The sequence below is a fragment of the Candoia aspera genome, chromosome 2 (assembly GCF_035149785.1).
Source record: "Candoia aspera isolate rCanAsp1 chromosome 2, rCanAsp1.hap2, whole genome shotgun sequence".
NCBI lineage: Eukaryota > Metazoa > Chordata > Lepidosauria > Squamata > Boidae > Candoia > Candoia aspera.
The window spans coordinates 143,611,327-143,638,133 of record NC_086154.1 but is presented as its reverse complement, the minus strand read 5'-3'; the positions used below and the strand labels follow the sequence as shown (position 1 = coordinate 143,638,133).

General features: G+C 41.9%; 1 protein-coding gene across 1 annotated transcript in view; it reads left to right on the top strand.

Moving 5' to 3' along the window:
• RAPGEF3 (Rap guanine nucleotide exchange factor 3) overlaps positions 1-22,170 on the top strand; it is a 60,373-nt gene extending 38,203 nt beyond the window's left edge. The window contains exons 11-28 of the mRNA XM_063293969.1: positions 960-1,075; positions 3,124-3,212; positions 4,154-4,232; positions 5,304-5,454; positions 6,051-6,133; positions 8,946-8,985; positions 9,887-9,968; positions 10,246-10,392; positions 12,573-12,670; positions 13,392-13,517; positions 13,762-13,943; positions 14,510-14,600; positions 16,798-16,848; positions 18,106-18,193; positions 18,521-18,585; positions 18,857-18,911; positions 19,480-19,551; positions 20,335-22,170. Of these exons, the coding sequence (XP_063150039.1) occupies positions 960-1,075; positions 3,124-3,212; positions 4,154-4,232; positions 5,304-5,454; positions 6,051-6,133; positions 8,946-8,985; positions 9,887-9,968; positions 10,246-10,392; positions 12,573-12,670; positions 13,392-13,517; positions 13,762-13,943; positions 14,510-14,600; positions 16,798-16,848; positions 18,106-18,193; positions 18,521-18,585; positions 18,857-18,911; positions 19,480-19,551; positions 20,335-20,453 (1,734 nt within the window). The 3' untranslated portion in view covers positions 20,454-22,170. The remainder of the gene's footprint in view (positions 1-959; positions 1,076-3,123; positions 3,213-4,153; positions 4,233-5,303; positions 5,455-6,050; positions 6,134-8,945; positions 8,986-9,886; positions 9,969-10,245; positions 10,393-12,572; positions 12,671-13,391; positions 13,518-13,761; positions 13,944-14,509; positions 14,601-16,797; positions 16,849-18,105; positions 18,194-18,520; positions 18,586-18,856; positions 18,912-19,479; positions 19,552-20,334) is intronic.
• The last annotated feature ends 4,637 nt before the right edge of the window (positions 22,171-26,807 follow it).

The following is a 26,807-nucleotide window of genomic DNA, read 5'->3' as shown; positions in this document are numbered from 1 at the left end:
ACCTTGACTACTGTAATCAACAACTGGAAAGTCACACATTGCCCAATTGTGTTGTATCATTGCCTTTGTTTTATTGGTCTAATGCAGATTACACACAGCCTCTATTATTGTACAGGTAGTCCTTGCTTAATGATAATTTGTTTAGTGACAGTTTGGACTAATGATGGTGCTGAAAAACTGTCTTGTGACTGATCCTCACACTTACGACTGTCGCAGTGTCTCCCCCCAGGTCACATGATCATGATTTGGGTGCTTGGCAACTGGTTGGCATTTACGACTGTTGCAGCATCCTGCAGTCATGTGATTGCCATTTTTGACCTTCCCAGCCAGCTTCCAGCAAGCAAAATCAATGGGGAACCTCATGATTTACTTAGTGACCATGTGGTTCACTTAATGACATGGTGATTCACTTAACGACCACCGCAGAAAAGGTCATAAAATTGGGTTGGATTCACTTAATGGCTGCTTTGCTTAGCAACCAAAATTCTGGTCCCCTTTGTGGTCATTAAGTGAGGACTACCTGTATGCCACTGTTTCTGTTACCTCTGACATACATTAATAAGCATCAATGAATATTAGAGCAATGATGGAGGGCTGTAGATTTTTTTCTGCTAAATTCTAATCATCGCCAACCTTCATCATATTGATTAGCCAGCCTCCTTGCAGTACTTGATTGCATACTTCAGACTTCATGCAAAATAAAATACTAGGATGTCTATGATTAAAAAGCTGCTGCTCTGCTCTAATATTTTACCAGAAGCCATTTGGAGTGCATGCCTTATGCCAGCACTCTGACAAAGTGCCAGGAGCCCGGTAGTGGGGCTGTGCAGGACTGGCATATGGATGCCAAATCTAATAAAAAATTCAGAAGTGGGATTATTTCTTTTCTTTCTTGATCCATTTCTTGGCCAGTGTGTGATGATGTATGTTAACCCATAATAATTTGCTTTCCTTCCTAGGATGTTGAAGCTAACACCCTACGGCTGAAGGAACATGGGAAAGTGGTGCTTGTTTTAGAGAAGAATTCACAAGGCAGTAATTCCAGTCACCTTCCTGGGACTCCAGGGAGCAGTAGGTACAGCAATCTGCCCCCCTCATTTTCCTGCCCCCTTTTTTAAGAGTAGTTGTATTAAATTACAATTAAAAAGATACAAACTAATACAAACTAAAACAAAAGAATAAAAGAAAAAATAGAAGGTGCAGAAAAGAAAAAAATGAAAAATAGAAAAGAAAGAAAAAAAGAATACAGTAAAGAGAAAGAAAAGAAATATATAAAGAAGTGGCTTTCCCCTTCATCACAACAAGTATAAACAATTTGAGTAACTTTTCACCTTCTCTTAAAATGCAAAAATGATCTCTTCTTCCCATATCCCATCTCATATCTATAAACAAATCCATAAAGCATTGTCATTTCAGTCCTGATCAGCAGAAGTCAATTAAGGGTTACCAGAAATAACAACATATCTACTTTAACCTTGATCAAATAAACGAACTTTATATTCCTTCCTTTTACTTCTAACAATCTTGATCTTTAGTCCTTTCAAATAATGTCCTAGAACTTGATTTCTTTTCATTTTTTCTTTGTCCCTTCTCACAAAATTCTTCAAAGTTCTAACAAGCCTCTTTTGTAAAAATCCAATTTAGATTACAATCCAACCTGAAGAAACTTATCCGGATCGCTGTCTTGGTTTGTTATTTGTATATCCCTTTTAATTATTAAGGTATCAGCTGGCTTCTTTTGTATGTCCAGTGTAGCATCTTTTTCCATATCATTCTTGTAGCCTGTCATTTTTAAATCCACTTTCAAATCAGTCTCAATCTTGTCAGATATAACTTGTTTTTCTCTCATAACGTCTTTTAAACACAGTCTATCTATAGAGGCAGACACTCTTAAAATTAACTTCTGAATCCATTGTTCATAAATATCCTTCAGTATGTCCAGTGTTAAAATATTTTGCTTCATTCTGTATATTAAGTCAAATCTAAGTGTTCTCCTTTAATTGCAATCTTTAGTTCCTTCTGGTTCCCTCTAGAGTACAACCTCCAAAGTCTCATCCTATCATGTTTTTTTAGGAGAATTCAAAACAAAAGCGTGTTCTCATGGGAAGGATTCTTACGATTAATTCCAAATTTTATTTCAGATCCATATGGACCCTTGGTCTGTTTGTAACTTTCCAAAACCAAAGTTCTAAGCACCATTTTGCTGTTCATTCCAAAAGGAAAAAAAAAAGTCTTAAACTTGTATTTAAAACTTCTTTCACTAAGGATTGAAGGAAACTCACCCGGTGCTGTAAAACCTGTTGATCCAAAGGTCCTAATAGCTGAAAAGCAGTTGACAAGCAATATCCAAAAGTGATTAGAAAAGGAGGCATGTGAACCCAGTGTCCTTTTTGAAGATGCCAACCTTGGTTTCAGCAAAATGGTTATTTCCTTGTCTCCCAGAATTCTAAACCCACTGGAAACTGCTGTCTTGCATTCTCCTCGTGAAGAGCAACTGCAGGTGATCTCCAGTCCTCTCCTTGTCTGGAGAGGAATTACAAAGAGCTGATCTACTCACTGGCTCATCACAGTCGGCGGCTCCGCTTTTAGTGAAGCTGTCTTCAGTTAGCCATTTCTTCCCCAGAAGTCTCCCTGCTCCTTCCTCTCTTGTATCTGCCTCCTCATTTCCCCCCCCCCTTTTCCCTCTGATGGAATAGGGAAACTTCCCTTGCAGACAGTCTCTTCCTCCCCACTCCATGTTTTATATGGAAGTCCCTAATTCCTTGTTAATGTGGTTCTTAAATCTCTCTGCTTCAGCAATGTTCATTGTGCAAATCATTTTGGTGTAAGCTGCATGCTGGTTTTGTTTATGAATACACTGCTTCACATCTGTGGAAGTGGGGGATCTGTACTCATTGCTTGTAGGCTGGAGTAGATGATTAATTATATGAGGCAAAAGTGAGGGAAACCATCATGGGTGCAAATGCAACCAACCTGTGGCTTCTTCAGTGAGTGAAGGAAGGGCTACCAAACCTGATGAACTGTAGCTGTTTGGTATCTTTTAGGTACAGTAGGTCTCTTGAGTTTGGCTTCCATCATGTAATCACGCTACCTTGGATACCAATATCTTGTTCTTTCCTTCAGATATTCAGTAATGGCTGGGACCCCTGAAAAAATACTTGATTATCTATTGGAAACCATGCGTTCAGACTCTACACTCTCTGATCCTGTTGGTGAGTATCACATAGTTGGTTTGCATAAAGGAAAAATCTCCAGAACAATTATTGCCTTATAAGACGATACTGTATGAAGTTGAGGACTGCAGGAAACTAATTTGTCCAGAGCAGGACTGAGCAGAGACTCGTATCCCGGGGATGATTTCAAATCAAGTCTCCTAAGGCAGGGGTGTCATAAGGCTGCACAAAGTCATAAGGCCCCTCCAAAAATTGTTATGAATGGTCATTTTCACTGTATTACAAAAGGAAGATTATTAGATCCCTGGAGACTATTACTTTTTTATATTACCTATTTTCAATTAATTTCATGCAGTTGCTTCACCATTTTTGCACTATTTTTAATAATGTCACCATGGGCAATTTTTTTTGTAAATATGTGGAATTACTCAATTTAAGTTAAATAATTTTAATGGTTGCCCTCGCTCCACCCACTTTTCTTCCTGAACCCAGCCATAGTTGGATGTGATCTCTGTCCTTTCCCTTCTCCAGGATGTCACTCAGAGGCCAAGAGCAGCATTCCTGTTCAAGTTCAGCCAATGAAAAGACACTGTGCAGCTATGCTATCTTTTTCTTAATGGCCTTCATGGAAAGAAACAAGATGAAAAAGATGTGGGGGAATAACCATGCTATCCATACTCCAATAAAAAAAACTACCTGTTTGAGGATCAGACCTTGCCTGGAAGGGCCCCCAGCCCTAATCAAGTAGATGATCTCTAGGACAGGAAGACCATCCATGGGCTTTGTTTTAATAGAGGGGGGCTTGCTTGTTCATCCCTTTGATCTGGTGGTCTGTGGTTGTTTTTGTGTGGGAACGTGTATGGAGCTTTATGTCAGGGTGGAGGGGAGTGAATGCAAATCTTCTACACTAGCTGGCAGTAAATTAGAATGGCATCTAGCCTGGAAGTCATGTTTCAGAATGGCTGCTCTCCTCTTTGCAGATACGTTTCTGGGAGATTTTCTCCTGATGTACAGTGTGTTCATGCCGACACCACAGCTGTGCAGAACTCTGCTCCAACGATATCCTTCTTGGTTGCCTCTGCCTTGGATCTTAGATGGAGAAGCCTAGTCAGGAAAGGCTTTCTTGGAATGAACTATACTGGGTTGCCATGGCAAAGACCACTGTAATAACCTCCATGCATCCTCCTTTGCTCTGGATTGATACAGTGCAGTGGAGGAAGGAGATAGCACTTCTTCAGGGCCAGATTTGGCTCGAAGGCTGTTAAGACCTGACTTTTATACTAGGGCACTCTTCCCCAACCACATGCTCCCCAGATGTATTAAATTACAACCCCCATTGTTCTCAGTCATTCTAGAGGCTGCACTAGGTATGTTCCTAGCTAAATATAAAATCTGGTTTTGCTGTTTTTTGTTTTTAAATTCTCCCCAGAAATATCATGCCAATCTGCTTTTATATACTATTTCTGAGTCCCAGTCAAGTTTGATACTGATGGGAAAATCCTACGTGTCCTGTATACCCATGTACATATAGCCCTCCAATTTATTTTTTTCCTTGAAGACTCCTTTCTCTAACTTTTCCATGCCATAAGCGTTGATAGTTATGAGAGCCATATAACTCTAGTTTGCAGAATTTTGCATCAGTATATGGGGAGGGGGGACACACAACAACAACTACAACTTTAAAAGTTGTAGTCGAGGTGTCCATGACCAACCTTCTCCAGCCTAGCACCTGCCAGAAGGGCTGAATTGCACCCCCCACTCTCCCATGTGGAAGCAGTAGATGGGGAAGCCTGGCCTGGAGTTTGTGGAGGTGCTGGTCAGCTTAGGACGGGGCTCAGCAACTCAGGGACCCACTGTTGATACCTGTCTGCATCTCACTACTGCTACTTTTGGAATACTCCCAACAACATTTGGTGTCTGGCTATAATATCCCCCAGTGTCTTTAACCTCATATCACTCTGGACATTGTGGGCAAGTTAAAATGCTAGCTTCTTGAGGCCTGCTACTCCCAGATACTGCTGCCATGGGAAGAAGTTAAGCCTCACCCAGAAAGAACCCCCTCCCGCCCTCAGAACTGGAATGGGGTCTATCGTGTCATCCTGGGCCTGCACCTCCTTGACTTATGCTCACCTTCCATTCGGAACCTTCTGAGGGCTCGGAGCAGGACAAAGCTGCTTATATCCTGGGGAAAAGGCAAAAGATCCTGTGGCTGGTCAACCAGTGGGTGTCACTTTATGGACGGCTGTTGCAAGCGGAGACCTGTGCTGTGGCCTTTTTGCAGGTAAGGGGAGGTTGGTGTGGGCCCAAGGGAGCAGTTTGTCTTTAGGGAGCAGCAGAGGGGCAGTAGGGCTGGACATCAATTATACTATGTAAAAGAGTGACCATGGAAGTTGGTGTGGCTCAGGAAGCATTTTCTGCATGGATTCCTGGTAAATGTGCAACCTTTTCCCCTCTGAGGTCCATACATGGTGGTGGTAGATATGCTGATGATAAGGATGATTGCTGCCTGACTCCTAGTGACCTCTGGGTGTTGGGTGGGAGAGCACACACCTGCTCCTGCATTCACATAGCACATGTGCGTACATGCACGCAAAGCCTCCCTTTCCCCAGCAGTCTTTGCAACTGAGGATGTTGGAAGGTTGAAGTACCATTCTCCTTCCTAATTTTGCTGCTGTTGCCACCACAACTTTATATTATTGACCTAAAAGGAACTATACTGTGTCCCATGTGTATTTATTTTCACATTAGCTACCTTTGGCCATGTTGGTTGACTAGCTTTCTTCTCCCATTATTGTGGACTTGGAAACCTGGCTTGTTCCTCTCCAAGGTAGCCAGCCTTGCTGCTTTTGCTAATCAGTCTTGGCCATTGTCTTGCAGACTTTGTCAGAATGCGCAACTCAGGATGCTCGTTTGGGCCCCCTGCTTCGAGAACAAATACAGGATCACCGGAGAAATCGAGTGTGAGTCTGCCATATTTTCCCGAACGGTGTAATTGTGCACATGTTGTCAGAAAAGAGCCTAGTCATGAGTAGGATGATCATGGCAGAGAGCCTAGCTTTCTTCTAGGAGGTCTGAATGCAGGTGTGGGCAGACTTCAAGTTAACAATTGCAAGCAAATGTTTACATAACAACTCAGAAGTGTTGATATATACTTAGAATTAAAAGATTGTAACGGAGCTGTAGAACAATTGTATAAGGCTCTTAGTGATTTGAAATAGTGGGGGAGTGCACAGGGTTTCAGATTTTCCTTAACTAAGGCTGTGGGGATGGTTTTTATGTGGAAGAGGGTTCTGGTGAATTTGGAATTGTTTTTATATATTTTTCCAATTATTTGAGTTTCTCAGTTTAAATTTTGGGATGTAATTTTTGATTAAGTTGAACTGGATTCCCCATGTTCAAAATGTTGAGAGTAAACCACATTGTCACTTAATGTATAGTATTGCTAGGGGAGCAGATTAAAAGTCCCTTTTATTGATGTATCGTGTTTTGTGAGGCCTTTGTTGGACTATGGCTGTCAGGTCTTTTCCTTGGCTTCTAAAACAGTTTCACATAAATTGGATTTAATTCAGATTAAGGCTCTTTGAATTATTTGTGGTGCATCAGGAACTTTATGGCAGAGTTCTTTTAACATTATGCTGTGGAATAGATTACGGCGCTTGATGTTTGGCATTTGGGGTGGAATATACACTCCCTGTTGGGAATTTGGTGATCCTGGTAAAATTTTGTATAGCTGCTGTCCTCATGTTGTTGTTAGACTTTCCTCTTGGCCTGAATTAGATTCTTTAAGGAAACTGGTTTCAGTGGACTCTATGGTGTCCTTGAATCCAGTGTGGATTTATCACCCATTTAAGGTTTTGTTGGGGGATGTGAGGAAGAATTCTGTTTTGCAGTTGGAGTTATCAAGTCTTTGACTTTTGATCAGCTTTTTCCAGATATGGATTTTTGTAAAATACTGAATGTACTGATTGGTTGAAGGCTGCACACGGTGATAGGGTTTTGGTTCTGTTAGTTGTTCCTTGCCTGAATGTGGAAAAGGGTTTTCAGGTGATGGATGGGAGTAATGTAATGACAGCAGAACTGACTGCAATTTATTTAGCTTTGGAATTGTGACTGGGTTTGTGTCCTGAGAAGTTTGTGATGTTGTGGGATTCTCACTCTGGTTTACAGGCTATACGAGCAGGTGGGTGGTTATATAAACTCAGTAAGTCAAATCAGGCATCAATGCTGGCTGCAATTTGGAGTCTGAGTAATATTCTTTCTTCCCAAAACCTTCATGTTAGATTTCAGTGGATTCCATCCCATGTAGGTATTTTGGAGAATGAATTAGCAGACACAGAGGAACCAATAGAACAGAGAGACAGACAAACTTTCCTTCAGTAAGAAATTGAATTGCTAAATATGCATTGGATCCTTCAGAAGTGGACTGCAGGTACCTTTTAGAGTCAAGGAGGTTAGAAATTGGGTTAGGCATGAGGTGGGGAAATCTGCCAGAAGAAATGGGATTATGATATTACTGGCCAGAGGGTATATTCCTTTTGATGGAAGATTAGTGCTTTTCTTCAGTCACCAAGGTTAGTGATTGGTGGAGCCTGTGAAGTTTCCTTCTTCAGGGGGCTGTCTGGACATTGTTCTGCTCAGAACAGATGGTTTCTTATTGGAAAGGTGGATGATATTTTATGACTGGTTTGTAGTGGTGTTGCAACTATTGATCACTTGTTGTGGAACTGTGTTCTGTTTCTTACTGAAGGAGAGTTTGTCTCTCTGTTCTACTGGTTCCTTTTTTATATCACTGCAGGAGTTGTCTGAAGATCAACACTACGGTTGTTAGCTAGAAGCTGACTGTGGACCTTTTTTTCTCTATCTTCCTACCACCATGAAAGGTTGTAATGTTAATTAGCAGTTTTCTAGTTAGTGGCATTAGTGGGGCCTTCTGCTCCTGGAACACCATCATGCTTTACCCAGAAGAAGAATTGTAACAGGTATCATAATGAGAATTGGATCAAGTCCTTAATCCAGGAATTTTGTGCTCATTGTTAGAACAATGCTTTCTGTCCATCCAAATATCTCCTTTCTGTCCCCTTATCAACCTTTTTTGGCTCCAGAAAAGAGAGAGACTGACTTCTGCTGTTACTGTGAAACAGCAGTTAGATATCCTAAGGTCTCATAAGTCACCCAGAGAGACCTTCCAATACTTTATCTTTGGTCCACACCAAAGAGACATTTGACCCCCTAAATATTCATAGATTTATTATGGCATGAGCTTTCCTGGACTGGGGTCCACCTTATCAGTGCATGGAGTATTATCTTCCGTTGGCAGACTTCTTGGTGGTGCAACAGATTGACGAAGCTGGAATTACCTTCTATTGTCAGTTTACCCAGGTATACCAATCTGATATCTCTAAAAGCAGTCTCACTAAACACTCTTCCAGTAGAAGCCACTGCAGTGTGGTACATGCAGCAAAAGGATGAGGGAACTGCCAGCCAACAAGTGGAATTTCATGCTCCCATCCTGACATGGGTGATAACTTCTGGACCAAATGAGGCAGATTTTCTGGATCACCCAGTAGTCATTCTTAATCTAAACTGGGTGAGGTTAATGATGCGGTCCTGATGTTTGGAAGATTGTGGGGCTGAATGTGTGGTATGTTGGGTTTCTTGAATCCCTGTAGTTTTAGCATCGCTGCTCTGTTTTTTTCAAAAACCGTATCTGGTTGTACACACTGCAAGCCTCTGGCAGTCTGGGTAACATGGACTTTTCTCCTCTTTGAATAGGATAGAAAATGGCAGCAACTGTGCATCTCCAAAGCTACAGGTAAATTCCTTGCCTCTAAGCAGAGGCTATTCAATTATTTTCTGATCCTTTTTCCAACTGTTCAGTAGTTGCACAGGGCATTCCCAAATGGACAAGCTCAATTTTGCTTAATTATTTTCACTGACTTTTTTTGGTGGAAGTAAAGCAGAACTCAGGGAGGGAAGCAGCTCAGAAGACATATGAACCTGCTACATATGCTCTTTCTCTCTCTTTCATTTACGGCACAACGTGTCTTTTCATTGTGGCATCTTTTTCCTTTAAATAAATCTATTCTACGGAGTCTTGCTCTCTTCCTCTCTCTTTCATCTTATGACACAACACACCTTAGCATAAAGGAAAAGGAAACCAGGCTAGCTTTATCCCATTTTCCTTTTAGAGAACATGAGACATGCCCAAGCAACTCAACATTTTCTACCCCAGCACCTTCCAAAGGGCATCTGAGGAAAAGCTAAATTCTGTAACCAGAATTACATTGGTTAACCTTGGTATAGGAATGTGTATGCTTAATTTGCAAAACATATTCTCTCTTGCTATTTAAAGAGAGAGACAACAAAATCACTGTTGTTAGCCATTGTAAATCCTGTTTCATGGACCATTACTGTCATTTCTACTATTTTCGTCCATCAGCATGTATATATTGCTAGCCTAAGATTGAAAACTTGAATTTCTAAGAAACCTGAATTTCCTTCATACATATAGACAAAGAGGGAGAGAGATTGGGAGCGAAAGAAAGGAATATCTTTGGACACCAACATTTGCATTGAGTACCTTTAAGGGACTGATGTGAGTGACATGGGAAAGGGATCCTCATGTTAGTATTAGCGATGGGTGTCCACTTCTATTGTGCTGTAATTTCTTGCATGGTAATGCTTTTCTGTCTCTTCTCTTTTTTCATTCCCAGACCAGGAATGTTGTGAACTGGTTTGCCAGCCAAGAAGAACCTTTTCTGAACAGCAGTTACACCATCCGAATTAAGGACAAAGGTCATCATGATTTCCTTTCTTAAGGATCAAACTAGTCTGCTTGACATTGATTTTCCATTGTGTAATCAGAACAATTCTCAGTATGCCAGGGTAGCTTGGCCAATATGGGAGCTTGGCTCCAGGAGATGATCGCAAGGTTCTTATTGGCTTGATGTGGTACTTTAACAATCAATACTGAACTTATTCGAGACTTATACAGTGCAAAGCCTGTATTCTATATCTAAGGAACAGCTTCTTTGCTAACATTCCTTCCTTGTCTTTTCATCTTTCTCTATAGTTTCATATGACATATACAGACCAGACTCTTCCTGCCTTACCACATTGTTACAGGTGAATGCCTTAGTGCAGGAAGTCCTTGCATCATTAGCAGACTGTCAGGACTGGAACAAAGACTGGATCCTAGTCAAGGTCAATTCAGCAGGAGGTGAGTCCACTGTAACCTGACATATGCTGTTTCCCTGGGAAGATAATGAGGCCATGGGAGTTTTGCAGGAGTTACATCGAGATGCCAGTCATGTAAATAGGAGATCCTTTAACTCAGTGCTACACACAACCCACCAGCAACAACCCTTTTCCAAGGATGTAGACAAACATAATTTTTTAGAGCTGCTGGCTGTCGGAAAGTCTTTTAACTATGCTCAGTCCATGTAGGTCTGTCATTGGAAGTCAACATCTTCAAGAATTTACCAGTAGCATGAGACCGCTGTAGGACATTTCCCTACCCTATTGCCCATCTGCTTGCTTTACCTTGAGGCAAAGAGCAGTGGCAATAGCAGTAGCAGTAGCAGCAGCTGGTGTGGTCAGCAGGAGCTGCTGATGGTATCCACCATACTGATCAAGTCCTCAGTGGAATGAGCCTTCTTCACTCTGGGCCTATAGGAGTTTTTAAATAATGGGGAGGGGTAGCAATGGCAATGAGCGCACCATTGGAAGACTTGAAAGACCAGGTTGGGGACAGATCATCATGGAGAAAATGTATGTATGTGGGCACTAAGAGTCGACAACAACTTGATGGCACATAAATCAAATCAGGGGTGGCAGTATTGGGAGATGGATGCTCCTGCCTCATGAGATGGCAAGTGGCTCTGCCATACAAACCCTGTCCAGGAGCTACTGAGGGTCTCACCCAAATTGGTGTTAGTCATAGATGCATTTCAATAGTGTCAAAACCATTCTAGAAAGGACTGCTGCAGGTTTAAAGCTGAAATGTTCGTGGCAGAGAAGGTAGACCCTGTTGTTAGCTAGTTCCCATGCAATCATCCTGAAACCTGTTTCCACATTTCTAGCAAAGTTTTATAATCTGAGGAAGTTATTTCCTTGATTTTGAAAATACTATCAAGAAAGAAGTCCTTGAATATAAATTATGGATGAATGTACATGTGGCGGCACTTATTCAGATAAAAAATGGCAGGGATCTCACCTGAGGCATTGGGAGAAAAACAGAACTGACGTTAGTAGAGCATCTGATTCACTAGGGCACACTTCTAATTTTCAAGTAATTTAAATCTTGTATCAGTCTAGTCACTCTGTGCATCTGATGAAGTGAGTTAAAAGCTTCTGTCTTTTAATAAAATTTGTTAGTCTGAAAAGGTGCTCCCAGACTCCTGATTTTTCCACCATAGCCTAACAAAGATCTTCTACTACAATGAGCTAAGAGAAGAGTAAGTTTACCTACCACTGTTACTGTGTGGTTTGTGATTTGTTTATCCATAACATTCATCTATCAAGATGAATGTTGGGTCAGCTGTTGTTTGTTTCTATTCCCTTATGCTTCAGATGGTCTGGCTTCCTTCAAAAAACAATGAAAGTGCCACATGAGGATTTATCTATGCCTATCAGATAAGGCCAAACGGCCCCTCTTGAAGATCTCCTGTGTTGTCTGCCATGGGGGCCCAGGCTGGTTTCTCCTGACCCCTCCTTCAGTTCCCTCTCCTCACACTTCCTCAATTTCCATGTTTGTGCTGGGAAGGGCATGACTCCTTTCTCCTCCCCAGCACAATCTGGCTCCTAACAGTCTGCCAAACAGCTGTTAGTCAAGCTGTGGAGCAAGAAGTCTAAATGGGAGAAGCAGCACACAGAGAGAGGTTTCTCCTCCTTTTCTATTTAAATGGCATTCTACTCCCGCTCGGAGGGGAGGGGCAAACCAGGTTGTCTCAGTGCACAGAGAAGGGGTGATTTAACCCTTTTATCCATGCATCTTGTATTGGGGATGGGAAGAAAGCGGTAATGTGGATGTACACTTCTATGTGAACGCAGATGTCGATCCCATTCATTCTCACATGCAGCCCTTGAAGACTCAGTGAAAGTCCACCACTTGGGTTTGTTTTTAAATGCACAACCACATGCCAGTTGATGTCATGTATGGCCAGCTACTAATTGATTCGGGAGGAGAAAACAATATATTAGTGTGAATGTGAAATGGAGGCAGAAAGTAGAGGTAACAGTAAGGTGTGCTGTCCCGAGTTGCAGTTCTCTAGCATGGTTGTGGAAGGCAGAGATTTGACATACAGTTAATATTGATGCTTTGCCATATGCTGCCTCCTTGTGGCCTGTTGAGAGAGAACTGTATTTCTCAACCTGCTTTCTGAAATTTGATTCTGGCAGATAAAGTTGTATTGCCCATGGAAGCTTTCGGTGTGTTTACATCTCTGGGGTTGAACGAGAGACTTTTTGCTGTCAGTGTTCAAGAGCTTCACAACTTGGTGAGTGATCCATGCAGGGGGCAAATTCTCAGGTCTCTTCCTATTTAATATCCTGTCCTATTTACCATTACTGCCACCTTCTCAGTACAATGATCAAAGATGTGAACCTGGCATATAGAAAACATCTAGCAGAAACTTTACAACCATAGGAAGTGGCTTTTTTCAATCTAAAAGTTACACTGAACTGAAGGGATGAAGTCCCTGAGTTGTGTGAGATTAGAGATAGTCTGTGGAGAAGGAGCAATCTATACCCAAAACAGGGCGGGAATATCCCAAATCAGACCCGAAATTAACTATTGGCAAAAATCATTCTCCAAGAAGCAGCAGACCTATATCTGTATCCCTTTCACTCTGAAGCCAAGATACTGATAAAAGATTTTATATTTCCAAACTGGAGCTGTTTAATGATTCTGGTCTTCTGCATATGGTTTTGGAGTTACAGATTTATGAAAGGACGGTAGCATTTTCTTTAACCAAATATGTTCATACCTCTTTACTAAATGCCAAACAAAAATCCAAAGCTCCTAAAAGGGGCTGCAGGATAGTTAAGGCTTATAGTACAGATGTGTGCACTGGGTGTGGTAGGATTAATACATCTTCATTCCTAGTATTACCTGGGCTTAGAGTTCAAACATAATTAAGGTTCTGTTCTAGGACCCAGTATGCACAGGACATCTATACGTAGCAAAAATGGCATCATTTTCTCCCTCCATTTGCAAAGGCTCCTCACCCTGAACAGCTTGGCCCCAGTATTGGTTCCTGGGAAAGTTTGGATTTCATTAGTTCAAAGGACCTGGCTAATCAGTTCACTGAGCATGACTGGAACCTCTTCAAAAGCATCCATCAGGTAAGGATGTTGTGTTGACACTTTATTTGTTTGCTTACAAGGATTGGTGCTCTCAATCTTGCCATGAGTTATTCAACCATCCTTGTTGGTACTGAGCTGAGATTACTGGCTTTGTGTGTCTAAAGTCAAGCCAAGCAGAGATCTTAGACTGTCAGCATGCACATTTGAAAGTGGAATTGAAGCAAGGCTTTGTGTCTAAGACTGGAGCACGGTGGAGATTCCCTGACTGTTGTGCTTTTTTAAGGTGGAGTTGATTTACTACGTTGTTGGGCCACAGAAGTTTCCCAGTGCAACCACAGCCAATGTGGAGCGTTTCCTGCGTCGTTTCAATGAGCTGCAGTTCTGGGTCACCACTGAGCTCTGCCTTTGTCCTGACGTTATCAAGAGAGCCCAGCTGCTCCGCAAATTCATCAAGCTGGCTGCACAGTAAGAACCTACCGGCTATGAAAATATTTGGCCAGACTGTGTGCTTGCAAGATCTGTTTCCGTTTTATGAGCACCTTGAGATCTATTAGACAAGTCAAAAATAATTGAGCAATAGGACACCTTTAGTATCAGCCCCAAAATCTGTTCTCCTCCCCAGAAAATAGTTTATATTCCTTTCACAGAAAATTCCATGTTTGGTTTCCTTATCAGCTTTCCTATGTTTAGCATTCTAATTCAAAGCAGTGTAATTCAGGAACCCAGCCAAAGGGCTTAGTGAGATGTCATCCATAAATACCAGGTTGTCTTTCCCTGCTTTGTGCTATTGCTGTTGTTAAACATTAAGATGATTCTCCCCCTTAAAGCACTGAAACCTCTCCTTGTAGATCCTGATTCACTTTTTGGAGACCCCTGAAAATGAAACAGATAATTCTTTCAATGAGAGATCTTGATGCTCTAGGGACTGAGCTTATCTTGTTTTTCCCTTTGGAAACATTTGCAGTTTATAATCAACTTTGCTTGGGATTTCCCTCCTGGGCTGAATGATGTTGTTGTATTTCTGGTTTCAGCCTAAAAGACCAAAAGAACCTGAATTCCTTCTTTGCCGTGATGTTTGGCCTGAGCCACTCTGCCATCAGCCGCCTTTCTAGGACATGGGAGGTACGTTTCTGCTCCCCAGAGAAGGGGAAACAGTTGAATCAACAATGTTTGGTCTGAAACTATTTACTTACATTACATTAAAGCGTGTTCAGAAGAGCAGGTTGCTGTATCTTCCAATTTCATCTTTATCTACCATTTTGAAAGACTCTTCCTGGACCTTTTATCATTTTTGTGGGGTCATGATTAAGGAAAGGAGGGAGTGCAAAACAGCAATCAGTCTCTCTCTCTGTCTGTGGTGTGAGGGCGATCTGGTTGCAACATCTGTCACCCCATTGATTGCCCTGGTTGATTCAGCTGATCTGGCTGGTTAGGTGGGTGTCTTCTTCCTTTCTCACTGCTCCATGTGTGTCCCTCTTGAAGCTGCGCTTGGTTCCCAGACAGAAGGATTGTACTAATCTTTGGTCAAGGGGGTGTGTATATGCATAGTATATACCATAATACTGAGTTTGGGACAGAAGAGGCAGACCTGAAGGGCATTATCATTTGTACAAGATGTTCTGGGAGCTTCATTAATAGGTCTTAACATTCAGTTACTGGGTAAGAAGTAAGGGATAATAGTAAATTTAGAGCAATCGGTGAAGGACCGTGTTTTCCAGTATCTCAAATGGGTAAGGAATGCCCAGAAAGGAGAGTCTTGGCCTTTCCCCATTGAAATTCACAAGAAGTTGGATTCTTCAGAAACTGGGAGGAGGGTAACAAATGACTGAATTCCAGAACAGGAAAACATCTACTTAATAGAGTTTCATATTTGATGCAGTGAATCAAGCCAAGTTGACATCATAAACTAATGGATAAATCAAGTATCTATACATGCTTTTAAAATATGGCTTACCACATCCTGGAATATGTCCTATTTGTGGTCACAACTTTTGACCACCACATCTCTTTCTTGGAGGGATTATAGTGTTGCAACTGTATGACTTATCAGTTCCCAGCTGAAATAAATTTAGCTCAAAATGGGCCCAAATGACCATTTTATGGGGATTTGGAAAGTGGATCACTCTGAACTGGGTTGTTGAAGAAATTCACCATGCTCACATGCAGTGTTTTTTTTTTTTGCAGTAAGCAAGGTGGTAACTCTTGGAGTACTATGGCATCTGTTATTCTTGATTAAGAATTATGTGTGGAACAGTGTTTATTTGGGAAAGATACCTGTTTGTGGGAAAGTTGATACAGAAGAGCATACATTGGAAGAATAGCATTTAAAATGGTGTTAAGAAGAGGAAACTGCAAAAACAAATGGAGATTTTCATTATTTAAAAAATAATTTGCAGAAAAGTTGACAGAGCAGAATATTAAGTGGATATGTGCAAACACTGAAACACTGGAAATTCATATGACCGCCTAATTTACATTGCAACCCTGGGTGGTTTACACCCCTCCCCAACCCAAACAAAAAATCTGAATGCAAAAGCAAACCATCATGAATAGATGACTGGGCTCACATTCATACCCCTCTCTCAACAGGAGCTCTACTCATCCTAGCCCGTGTCCAGGGAAATAGCCAAGTTTTGAAATATCGACTCAGTGGACCTTACATCAGCCTTAAGAAGAATTAAGTCTGCTTGCTTATTTTTGTGGTTCATTTCTATGATTTGGGTTATGTTTTACAGCATGGACATAGTATTGTTAGTCACTAATGGATCACATAGGCACCAAATGGGTTATTTGCACGTTTTGCCACAATACAGATGTTCAGTTTGAGAAGCAGTGTGGATTTCTTCCATAGCTTATTGAGTACGAATTGGTGAGGTCGTCTTCTGGTAGCTAAGGCTCATAAATGATTCACATCCTTTTAGTTCAAAGGAAGAAATTACTCAGCTTGAGTAACATGTTACTTATATGAACTGACTTTCAGTCATCTGCTTTCTTGACAGGATGTGATTTATGCCCAATAAGGAAGGCCTATCTTGGTCAATTTTGGCTGACCACTTTGCCCAGGATCTTCTTTTTTACTAGGTTTTCTTGATGATTTACTTAACAAAACGTAACATTTTCTTGATGATTTACTTGACAAAGTTTTATGCTATTCTGCAGACATATGAAAATTCTACCTGTGGGCTTGATGTGTTGACACTCTTTCATATGTGCAAAGTCCTACCTGAACAAATATAAGATCAATGAATTACCCAACTTTCTGCACTAACTTACTGGCCATTTCTAACAAGTCTCCTTCTGACTTTTTTTCATATCACAGAAGCTTCCGCACAAGACGAGAAAGCTGTATGGCACTATGGAACGAATGTTGGTGAGTGGAAAGACGGTCCTGTTTATCTTTGGAATTGTTGGTTTCTTTCTTCTCTCATTTTACATAGTATCCCCACTCTGCTTCCCATTTTACAGATGGGGAATTGAGGCTGAGAGAGTGGCTTGCACCAGTTTTATATTAGGAGTTGCAGCTAGACTTTAGAGTAGAATAGTAGTTTCAATGTTATGTTAGTCAGAATATTTACATTCTGACTTTCAGGTGGTCAACAGTTTATCAGGATCCTTCCACAGGAGAGATAATAATATGTAGCCTGATAGGAGAAAAATAATCCACCTAGAACAGGATCTGAAATAGTTGGCACCTCCCTCTCTTTACCTTTAGAGATCCTTCCCACAAAGGCATGAGCTCAGATATTTGTGTGGTCAAGTTGAGATCTCTCCCTGTTGGATTCAATAAGAACTCAATTTCTTTGGCTCTTAATCTCAAAAACTTCAAGTGTGCTGAGGAATTCTCTCTGTTAGTAGATAAATGGAAATCTCTTTCTGGACCTCTGAAGATATGAGTAGGTGGGTGTTGTGGAAGAGGATCCATTATGTAAGGAAGAGCTCAGCAAACTTTTCTGGAGATTGGGTACCACTGTGCAAACTAGCATTAGGGCCTCAATTCCCCACCTCCACTATTAAATCTTGCCCAAAATCTCATGACATTGCCAAAACATTATGAGGCTTAACATTAAACTCCAAATTGCATTTGATCTTCATTTAAATTATACAAGATTTTGGCACTGTAGTGTGAGGTTTCCTGTGAGATAGTGACCTCATGAGGTTTAGCTATTTTTAATTTTTTTCAGAATATATACTTTTGGGTTTCCACAGGCATGGAAGCTAGGAGTAGACATCCTGAGGCTTTAGTTCCCCTTTTAGTAGCCATTGGATCCACTCTAATCATGGTTACTGAAACCTGATAGCCAGTTTTCTATAATATTGCACCATCTGAAGTTTGGGAATGCATGAAAATGCCATAAAGTAAGCCCTAGAATAGACAAATTGTTTAAAAGCAAAACTGACCAACTCCTCCCAAAGCCCAGCTCTGATCATGTTTTGTAGCCCTCAGCTCCACCCCCAAATGTTAAATATGGCCATTGGCCTCCAAAAGATTGCCAATGCCTACTAATTCATCATCCTCTACAGTCCAGCTAAAGCCACACAATTGAAGAATGGTTTGGAGGAGCCAGTTGTCTGCCTAAAGCATGTTTGACTGCAAACATCCCATCTGATTTATCCTCTTTCTTTCCAGGATCCTTCTTGGAATCACCGTGTTTATAGGCTGGCTGTGGCTAAACTATCTCCACCCATGATCCCTTTTATGCCCCTCCTTCTTAAAGGTATAATAGCATGGATTCTGTTTAACAGAAACAGATGCAGTTTTAAGTAACTGAGAAATAAAGCCTAATAATAACCATAGCTGGTCTAGAGGTTCTAAAATGTGAAATGTAATGAAACTGCATTGAAACCAAAAGAAGCTGATGGAAAATTAATTCTGCATTTTTGCCCAGAAAACATGTTCTTATCTAAGAAGTTACCAGATGTGAAGCTCAAGGAACACTTCGTCTTATTCAAAAGATTTCAAGACTGTCCTAGAATTACAAAGGGTATCTAGTCTCCATTTGTTTTTTGTAAGGAATGATGAGAGACTTGCATTCACTTTGCAGATATGACCTTCATTCATGAGGGCAACCGTACCTTGGTGGAGAACCTTGTCAACTTTGAGAAGCTGGTGAGTAGAGAGATGGGGCAGGGGAAATGGAAGTAGACTTCCCATTGTGCTATTCTGTAAGAGAAATGGGTGATACCTTTTTGGAGAATGTTATACACCAGCTGGAGAAAATACTCTGGTGTTCTGAGATTTTGACTGCAGGTCAGGGCACCTTGAGCACGCATGCACGCAGTGTTTGTTGGCTTTTCAGTCTACAAATAACTTGATTAGAGAAAATGGGGGGGGGGGACAAGTGACTAATCTAACACAAGCCCATATCTGCCCTGTATAGCGCATGATGGCCAAAGCTGTTCGCCTTGTGCATCACTGCCGGAGTCATCCCAGCCGTGAGTATAGAAGGGTGCTGGGAATGGGGGAGTTGCTATCAGTGAGGATCAAGGGAAGCAAGATCTACCCGTTGCAATCTAGAATGGTGGCCACACAGGACTCTTGCACAAATACAGTTGCCTGATGAAATAGAATGATTGTCTCTTCTGGAACAATTACCCCCATTCATTTTACAAATCTGTTTTCAACAGGAACAACAAAAAATTAATTTGTGATGTTATTGTTTTATCTGTTTTTAATTCTAATAAAAAGTAAAATTTTAGCTCACCACCATTCCAAGTCATACAGTTAAAAAGGGAAGATTAACAGGTTATCTGAATCAGAAGGTTAAGAGAGATGCATCAAGGGAGAAATATGTATCCTGACTAGAAGCTTTACAAGGATTCTTGCATTACAATGATAGATGGGCATTTCTTTTAGAGCTGGCATGTACAGCAACATAGAAAAATGTCTTTGCAGGTAACTAAAAGCAGAGATTGGCAGCAGCTGGCTAGGAAGTCACACATGCCTCATCTGTAAGCCTCTGACTTCCCATTTTTACTTTTCTCTCCTTCTCCCTTTCTTCAGTTCCCCTCTCTCCCTTGCGGAGTCGCCCCCAGCACCTCTTGGAAGAAGCTCGGGCAATGCGCGCCTCAACCTGTAAGCAAGCAAAGTGGGGAAGGGGTCTCCTGCACATTGTTTCACTCTAGACTTTGGCATGCAATGATTTGACAATTCCAAAGACAATCTTTTTATATTGTTCTCCTCAAAAGTTGCTGTTGGTATTCCCCCCCCCCACACAAATGTGGCAACAGCTGTTTCATAAGGACTATGTACTAACAGAGGTTTTCATGGAAACTCCTTGGAAATAACTATAGTTCAGTGACAGAGTTCTGACTCTGTATGCAAAAGGCCCCAGATTCAACCCCTGGTATCTACAGGTCCAGATTGGAGGTGGGCGAACCTCCTAAATCTTGAAGAGCCACTGCTGTTTAGGCTCAACCAGGGATAAGCAACCCATATGAATCCCACCCCCCATCCCAGCCACAAGACTCTTCTGCCAAAAGTTGATGACCAACTTTCAGCAGCATATGTGTTTGTGGGGTGGGAGTATTGGAGAGGAAAAAGTAAAATAGATGTGTTGAGCAATTATGGGGCTCAATGCACCACTTTGCTCTAAAATTATCCTTTGACTCCCACCCCTATCTCCCAGAAGGCCAATAAAGTTGGTCTCGGTTCTTTGGGAGACTTAATTGCATCACTGGCCACATCTGCATCAGAAGCCAAAAAAGAAAAGGTTCTGCCTGTTTAATTACTTTCTTCCTCAACGCAGCTAGGAGACTCTGTCACATGATCCCTTATTTAGTTGTCTTGTCTGCTTTCTGCAACTTTCAGACTGTTGCGGATGATAGTTATCCTTAATCCTGATCTGTTTCTTATCAGGCTCAGAACAGTCCCTCAGTACTCGAAGCCCAGCTGCAACCTGGGCCTACATCCAGCACCTGAGAGTGATTGACAGACAGAAGGAACTTTTGCGGCTCTCACGAGACCTTGAATCCTGATGCTGGAAGATTGCCAAGCAAGGACACAAAAGCTTGCCAAGGACTGTTTGGGAAGGTATCTTCTTGTGGGTTAGGCCAGCCGCCCTCACAAGTGGCCAGAGGAGGATCCCAGGCAGATGGGAAAGTTGTTCATACTCTTGATGACCCATTTGATCTCTGCCCTGATGCTGGAAAAGTAGGCGTCAACTCTGCGGAGCCTGAGGAAGGATGTGTGTCCTGCCACCTTTGATGGTTTTACAGGCTGTGAAATTTCTGGCATGAAAAAAGGCTGCTTTATGGATCACTTTGGGCTGCCTTACTGGGAAAGGAGCAAACACTCCCATTTATCAGTTATCAGTGTTCAACAGAAATGTGGGTTTTTTTTAAAAAAAAAGAAATGGGAAGATTTGCTTTGGTGTGTCTGATGGATTGTTATTTTCTGTCTAGGAGTTCTCTCTCTTCATCCTTTTCCTTGCTGCTAAATACTGCCAAGTTTAAATAGGATTCTTTTAAAACATGTGAATGGAGCCATCTCCATCTCTCCAGTTGAATTGATTGAACTAATCCACAGAATATACTGATGTATTTATTTATTCATTAAATGTATATCCTGCTTTCCTGCTGGAGCTCAAGCAGAGTACACAGCATTTCCCACTCCAAGTTTTTCCTTACAGGCAATAATCCTCTGAGGTAAGCTGGACTAGGAGGTAGTGGCTGGCCTATCAGTTTCTGTGGCATCTGATGGACTCAGAGCTGGGTCCTTCTGTCCTAGTCTGGCGCCTTCACTGCACTGAGACATCACATCTCTTTTGTATATGATGTGAGTGGGCAACCTGCTAGAAATGGGATGCACTACAGGGTTGCAGAAGATAAATGGGATGCTTCTTAGAGTTCATGCAAGCTGCTCTTCACGCCAATTTCAGGGTTGCCCATAAGAATTTGTGGACTTGCAAGCAGCTTCTGTTGCAGGGACAGGTAGGTGTGCAGCACCTGATTCAAGCATCCTTGTTTCTGCCCTCCTTATATTGCCACGGAGGCAAGAGCAGGGCTGGTTTCAGAGGGTTGTAATATACGGAGCTGCCCCCCGCCCCCAAATGGAGAGCCTTTAAGCAGATGGCAGGCTGAAGGAGATTAGAGGTCAGTGAGGGTCCAAACATAAAGAAGTTATGGCTGTCTGCTTCTGTTTCTCCACCAAGTGAGTGCCTCAGTTTGCCTGAGGCTGACAGGGTTTTTGGTAGGCAAGTCCCCCGCTAGGCTAATGTGACTTTCTGTCAACCAATGAGCTAAAGGGGTTTTCAGGTGGGGCAGTCTACCCCTTAACTAATGCAACTCTGTTAACACAAGGGACTTCCAGGGGGACCAGATCTTCTCACAGGCTCCTACAACTCTGGATTAGCCAGCATGTAGACTGAGCCAAAGGGATTTTTGAGTGGCCAACTCTACCCCTTGTTTAATGCAGTTCCCCGTTAGCCAATTGGTATATTAGGTAGATAGGACTTTTTTGAGGCTGGTGGTGGTGGTGGCAGCAGCGGTGGCAAGCTGGGGGTGGCGTGGCAAGCTAGAGGCTAAAACAGCTCTGTGTGAGCCAATGGACAGACTGGGCCAACAGGGTCATTCTCCTAACAAGGATTTTACTGCATGGTGACTTTTGTGTACAGTATGTTTTTCTAGATTATCTTTTATTTTTTTATTCTGATTTTGTAGGTATTCCATTTTGAAAATACAATTTTAACATCTCTGTAAGAATCTATCTGCAGTGTTAATCTAGGGCTGGGGGCAGGGGTGGAGTTTCTAACCTAGCATTGCACTGGGCCTGCAGCTCCCTTAGACCAGCTGTGGGCAAAAAGTGGTGGTTTAGGTCAGGTTTCTCCTAATCTTCAATATTTTAATTTAAATCCTTTCCCAAAAATGTATAGTCAAAGATCAGTGTGAGTACTGTTGCAGCAGCAATTGCTTTGTTTTCAATTTTGACAGGAAATAGCTGAATTTGCAAATCATTAACTAATATGACAACCAAAATACAGGTGTGCTTCGATTTATTTTTCATTCTCTGTATTTTGTATTGCAGTTCTCTAACCAAAAAGTTCATAGAGAATGTGCATGTTAGAGAAACAGACATAACATGATTTGCCAGAAGGATATCTTAGAGAAAACAGCATGATAAAAATGTGTACATTAGGGAAAATAATCACATGCACATAAACAAAACATACTAGGAAATAGGGTTTACTTCCTCACCCCAGAAAGTGTGTGTCCATTGCTTCCTGGCCAATTATCTCTAAAGCTAATTTCTGTACAGGACCACTTCTTAATTATTCAGTGCTTCCAAATGAAGGTAGTGTAGCATTAACAGTTGGGCAGCTGGTCAACTTTGTAATGACATGCTCTTCGTTTCACAGTGCCTGCAAAAGGATGTTGAGACATTTAACAAAGATAAACCCAGTTGATTCCTCCACAGTCCTTTTGTGATACTCTCATTTTGATCCACAGCTGCTGCTTTACTCAATATTCCTTCACGTTTTGCAGTTGAATCAGCTCAAAGGCAGTCAAGGTTCAGTTTTATTTTAAAAGCCACCTGTTAGGTAAAATTCTGTGAATGAGATGCTTCACAAGTTCATCATCCAGACTGGGAAAGTAACACAACTGTTGCAGACCATAGTTTGAGCGGTGAAGTGGGGAGGAGGTATGGATTTCCCTTGGTTCTGACATGAAAGCAACTTGTTATTAGAAGCTTTCTTGGACTTCGCTTGTCTGCCATCCAAGTACTCTCATGCACCATTGGTGGATATAGATTGATTTTACAATTTAATATTACATTTGCACTATGAAAACTCTGGCAATTAAAGTTGGAGCAGAGGCTCCCCTTCAGTGATTCACTGTTGGCAGTTGCACAGAAAAAGATGTGATTACTTCCCTTCTTCAGCACAATTACAGGTTCACAAATGAGGCAGATAAGGTAAGACTTAAGACAAAACAGCCAACATTTCTGTGGGAAATGGTCTGCATTTATCATTTAGTCACAGATGCTGAGTTGGGCTAATTTGCATCTAGGGAATCCCTGCAGTACCATGGCTAGATTCCATAGCTAAATTTCAGCCCCTCTTATTTCTGATCCAAGCCATCACTATTAAGGTTTTGCTTCAAAGTGATTCAGAAGATCAGCTTTAGAATGCACAGGGTCAAGCACAGTGTGTCTTTAAAGCAGCCACGTCTTTTTTCAGGCTTCCTGCTTTAAAGATGGACAGTGTACATGCCAAAACACCTTCTGGATCATTTTCAGAACATGCACAATCCTCTTATGTCTGGTTTGCCATTAATTTATTACAATGCCTTCACCAGCTCATCACTGTTTTCAAGAGACGAGAAGGGGTGCAGAGGGACCACTGATAGCACTGCTGAATTTGCTTGTGATCCATATAAATCACTAGGCCCCAAAGAGATGGAAGCCTTATCTCCACTTGAGAGCTGGATAAAGTACTAGTGGAAAGAAATCAATTGGAGATCAAAATGGGGTGAGCAACTTGCTGATGGCAGGGCCCTTACTTAACCTTCTGTGGGTGGCCAGAGCTTGGCTGGGACAAAACTAGAACAAAGAAAGTGGAGTTAGAGTATTCTGATCCTCTTCTCCCTTGAGAGTTGGGAGGGGGGGAAATGCTTTTATTAATTAGGTTAAACCAATTTTAGAGCATACATCATATTTTGAGGAATGTCCCTTCCCTAAACACCAGGAAACCATGCCACTAATTGTGGTTAGAGTTCAATTGTGGGACCATGGATGAAGAACCCCCTTAGAGCAGGCAGGGAATGATATTTTGACTGTAGCACAAGATACAGTCTTCTCAGAATAAGGCTAAGTCGTTACTGCCACAGTCATTGTGATGGCAGCATATAGTGCTTCACTCATCCTAGTAAGATGTTCCACTGCTGCTCTTCCCCAGTGTACAAAATGTTTCCAGGTACTTGCAAACTGTATATTTTACTGTTTTCTCAGATTCTTGCAAAGTGTTGACTTCTCATCAGGTTTGGAAACATTTAAGCCCTAACATAGCCCTCTTGTTTAGACAGGATGACCACACTGTTTATAGTCTTTTAAGATTGAGGCAGTTTAAAAAATATATAGATAAAATAAACAATGTATTCGATCTTGTTCTGCTGATGACTGGAAGATGGGCTATAAATAGGAAAAAGCATAGTGTCGGCTTTTGACGTGGGGGATCTGACACATAGTGACTTTCAGGTGTGGGAAATGCTTCTGTGCAAAAATGAGAAGCTATAGGGAAGAACTGACGGAGTGACAGACATACCTGCTTCTCACTACAACTTCCCCTCTATGTAGTGTGTTTCCTGCCTACTGGCTTGCTGGCTAGCCGTGCTGATTCTGACTTCCCCTAAGTGTACTAGGCTCTGTCCTTCACAGTCTCTGACTTGGAGAACAGAATGGGAAGTGACTTCTGCAGGGCATTCTGTACTTTTGAAGACTAACATGATGTGCCTTGAGGTTCTGCCCTGAAGCTGGCCAAGGAGGTACTGTATCCCATTTAAACTATGCTGTAATGATCATCTGGATAAAGCCAAATGAAAAATTTGCCGTGCTATTCACAAGTGTGTGTTTGTGTGTGACAATTTGGATGAAAGAGGAGACATTTTCCAAAATGTGTGTGTTTGACTGTTTATGTACAGGGGGAATTAGCCTTTGCAGTATCATTCCAGTTTTCTTTTAAAAAAGGGGGGCTTTCCTCTGTGATGATGCAATTCCTGAAGGAGCTATTGGCTGGCAGTTCCAAATGGCCCTGGCATGGCATTAGTCCCAGGGCACCCTGGGAGAGAATGGCTGCCAGTGTAGGTCTGAGAGGGGCAGGGATTGTGAAGCTCAAGAAGACATCAGAGAAAAGATCTTGCTCATTTCTCGTATCTGGGAAATTCCCTTCCTGGCATATGGGGAATTCCCTTCCAGAGTCATACGGGGATCTTGAACAATGGTGTCCTCTTCCATTGAAGGGATACAATCAATTTCTGAGTGCTGAGGATCTTGCTGAATGGGTAGAAAAGCTGAAGGTCTGTCCTGATGTTTCTCAGTGCTACGCGAGAATGAATTTGGGAGTTTGCGTCAAGAGTCTGAGTAAGATAAATGCCACCTTTTAAAAAGAAAAAGTCAGCATCCACTTAGTTGGCATCCATTTATCACTCCTAGCAGCAAATTCAAGCATTGGATTTAGAAAACTGCCTTAGCTGCACACTTGGAAAAGGAGAAACAAGGTGTTTGCAGTGAGCTGCTGGCCCGGTTCCACATCTTGGAGAGAGGGAGAGGCTCCTTGTATGGCATGAGGGACATCTGAGCTTTCTTAACTGAAGTGGTTTGCCAGGAACTACAAGACCTCATCCTCAAGATCTGCTGGTCTCATATGTGTTTCCTGGATGTGGGAAAGTGAAGCTGCCAGGAGCTGCCAGCAGGGAGGGAAGAACGAGTTTTTCCTTTTCCTTCGCACTGTTGGCAAAGTACTGCTACAGCCAGACAAAAATGGAACCACCAACTATAAACTGGAGCACACTTTTTTTTAACATGGTAATTATGCCCTCCAAAATAGACCAGTTGACTGCTAAACCAATCCAGAATTTATTCTGATCTTTTCCAACTCTCACTACACTTCCTGGCTGTGTTTGGAGTTTTGGTGGGAGGAAATAAACCTTTAACACCATCAAACAACAGCAACTGCCTATCCCAGGTCCTTGGGAAAGACTTGATAGGTGGGTAAAAATGCCAAATCCAATCTAAACATCTGGCTGACTGTGCAACCAACCATAATTTATATGCCACCCGACTCCCAGCAACTCTGGGAGGTGATGGCAGGGACCCTCTTAATTAAAAAGACAAGACGTGTCTCTACAAAATCTGATTTCCCAAGCATGCAAGGACTGTTTTAGCAGTCAGTGCTTGAATTTGCTATTAGAAGCTGGGGTAAATGGATGCCACATTGATCCAAATCCTGCTGGAAAAATGTGTGCATGGGATTCTCTTGTGCATAATCCTTGGAAGTATTGGATGCAGCTCTCAATTGAGTGTATTTCTCAGGAGCTTCAAGGGTTTGGGCTGTTCCGAGATCTCATGGGAAGGCCCTTCCCTGAATAAGAGAATTAGCTGTTTTGGCTGCATGGGAGGGCTAATACATGTTTGGAAAAGTAGGTCAGGCTCTCTTAGTGAAATTTAGTACCTTTGTTCCCTCTTCTCCCCGCTCAACCCCAACCCCAAACACTTGCATCAATAACACGATTCTAATCCCCCAGACTTCTGGAGGAGACTGCAGATCACACAGACTTCTGCAGGAGTTTGAGAAACACAGCCCTGTTTGCCTCACACCCCTGAAATCCGTTTACCTT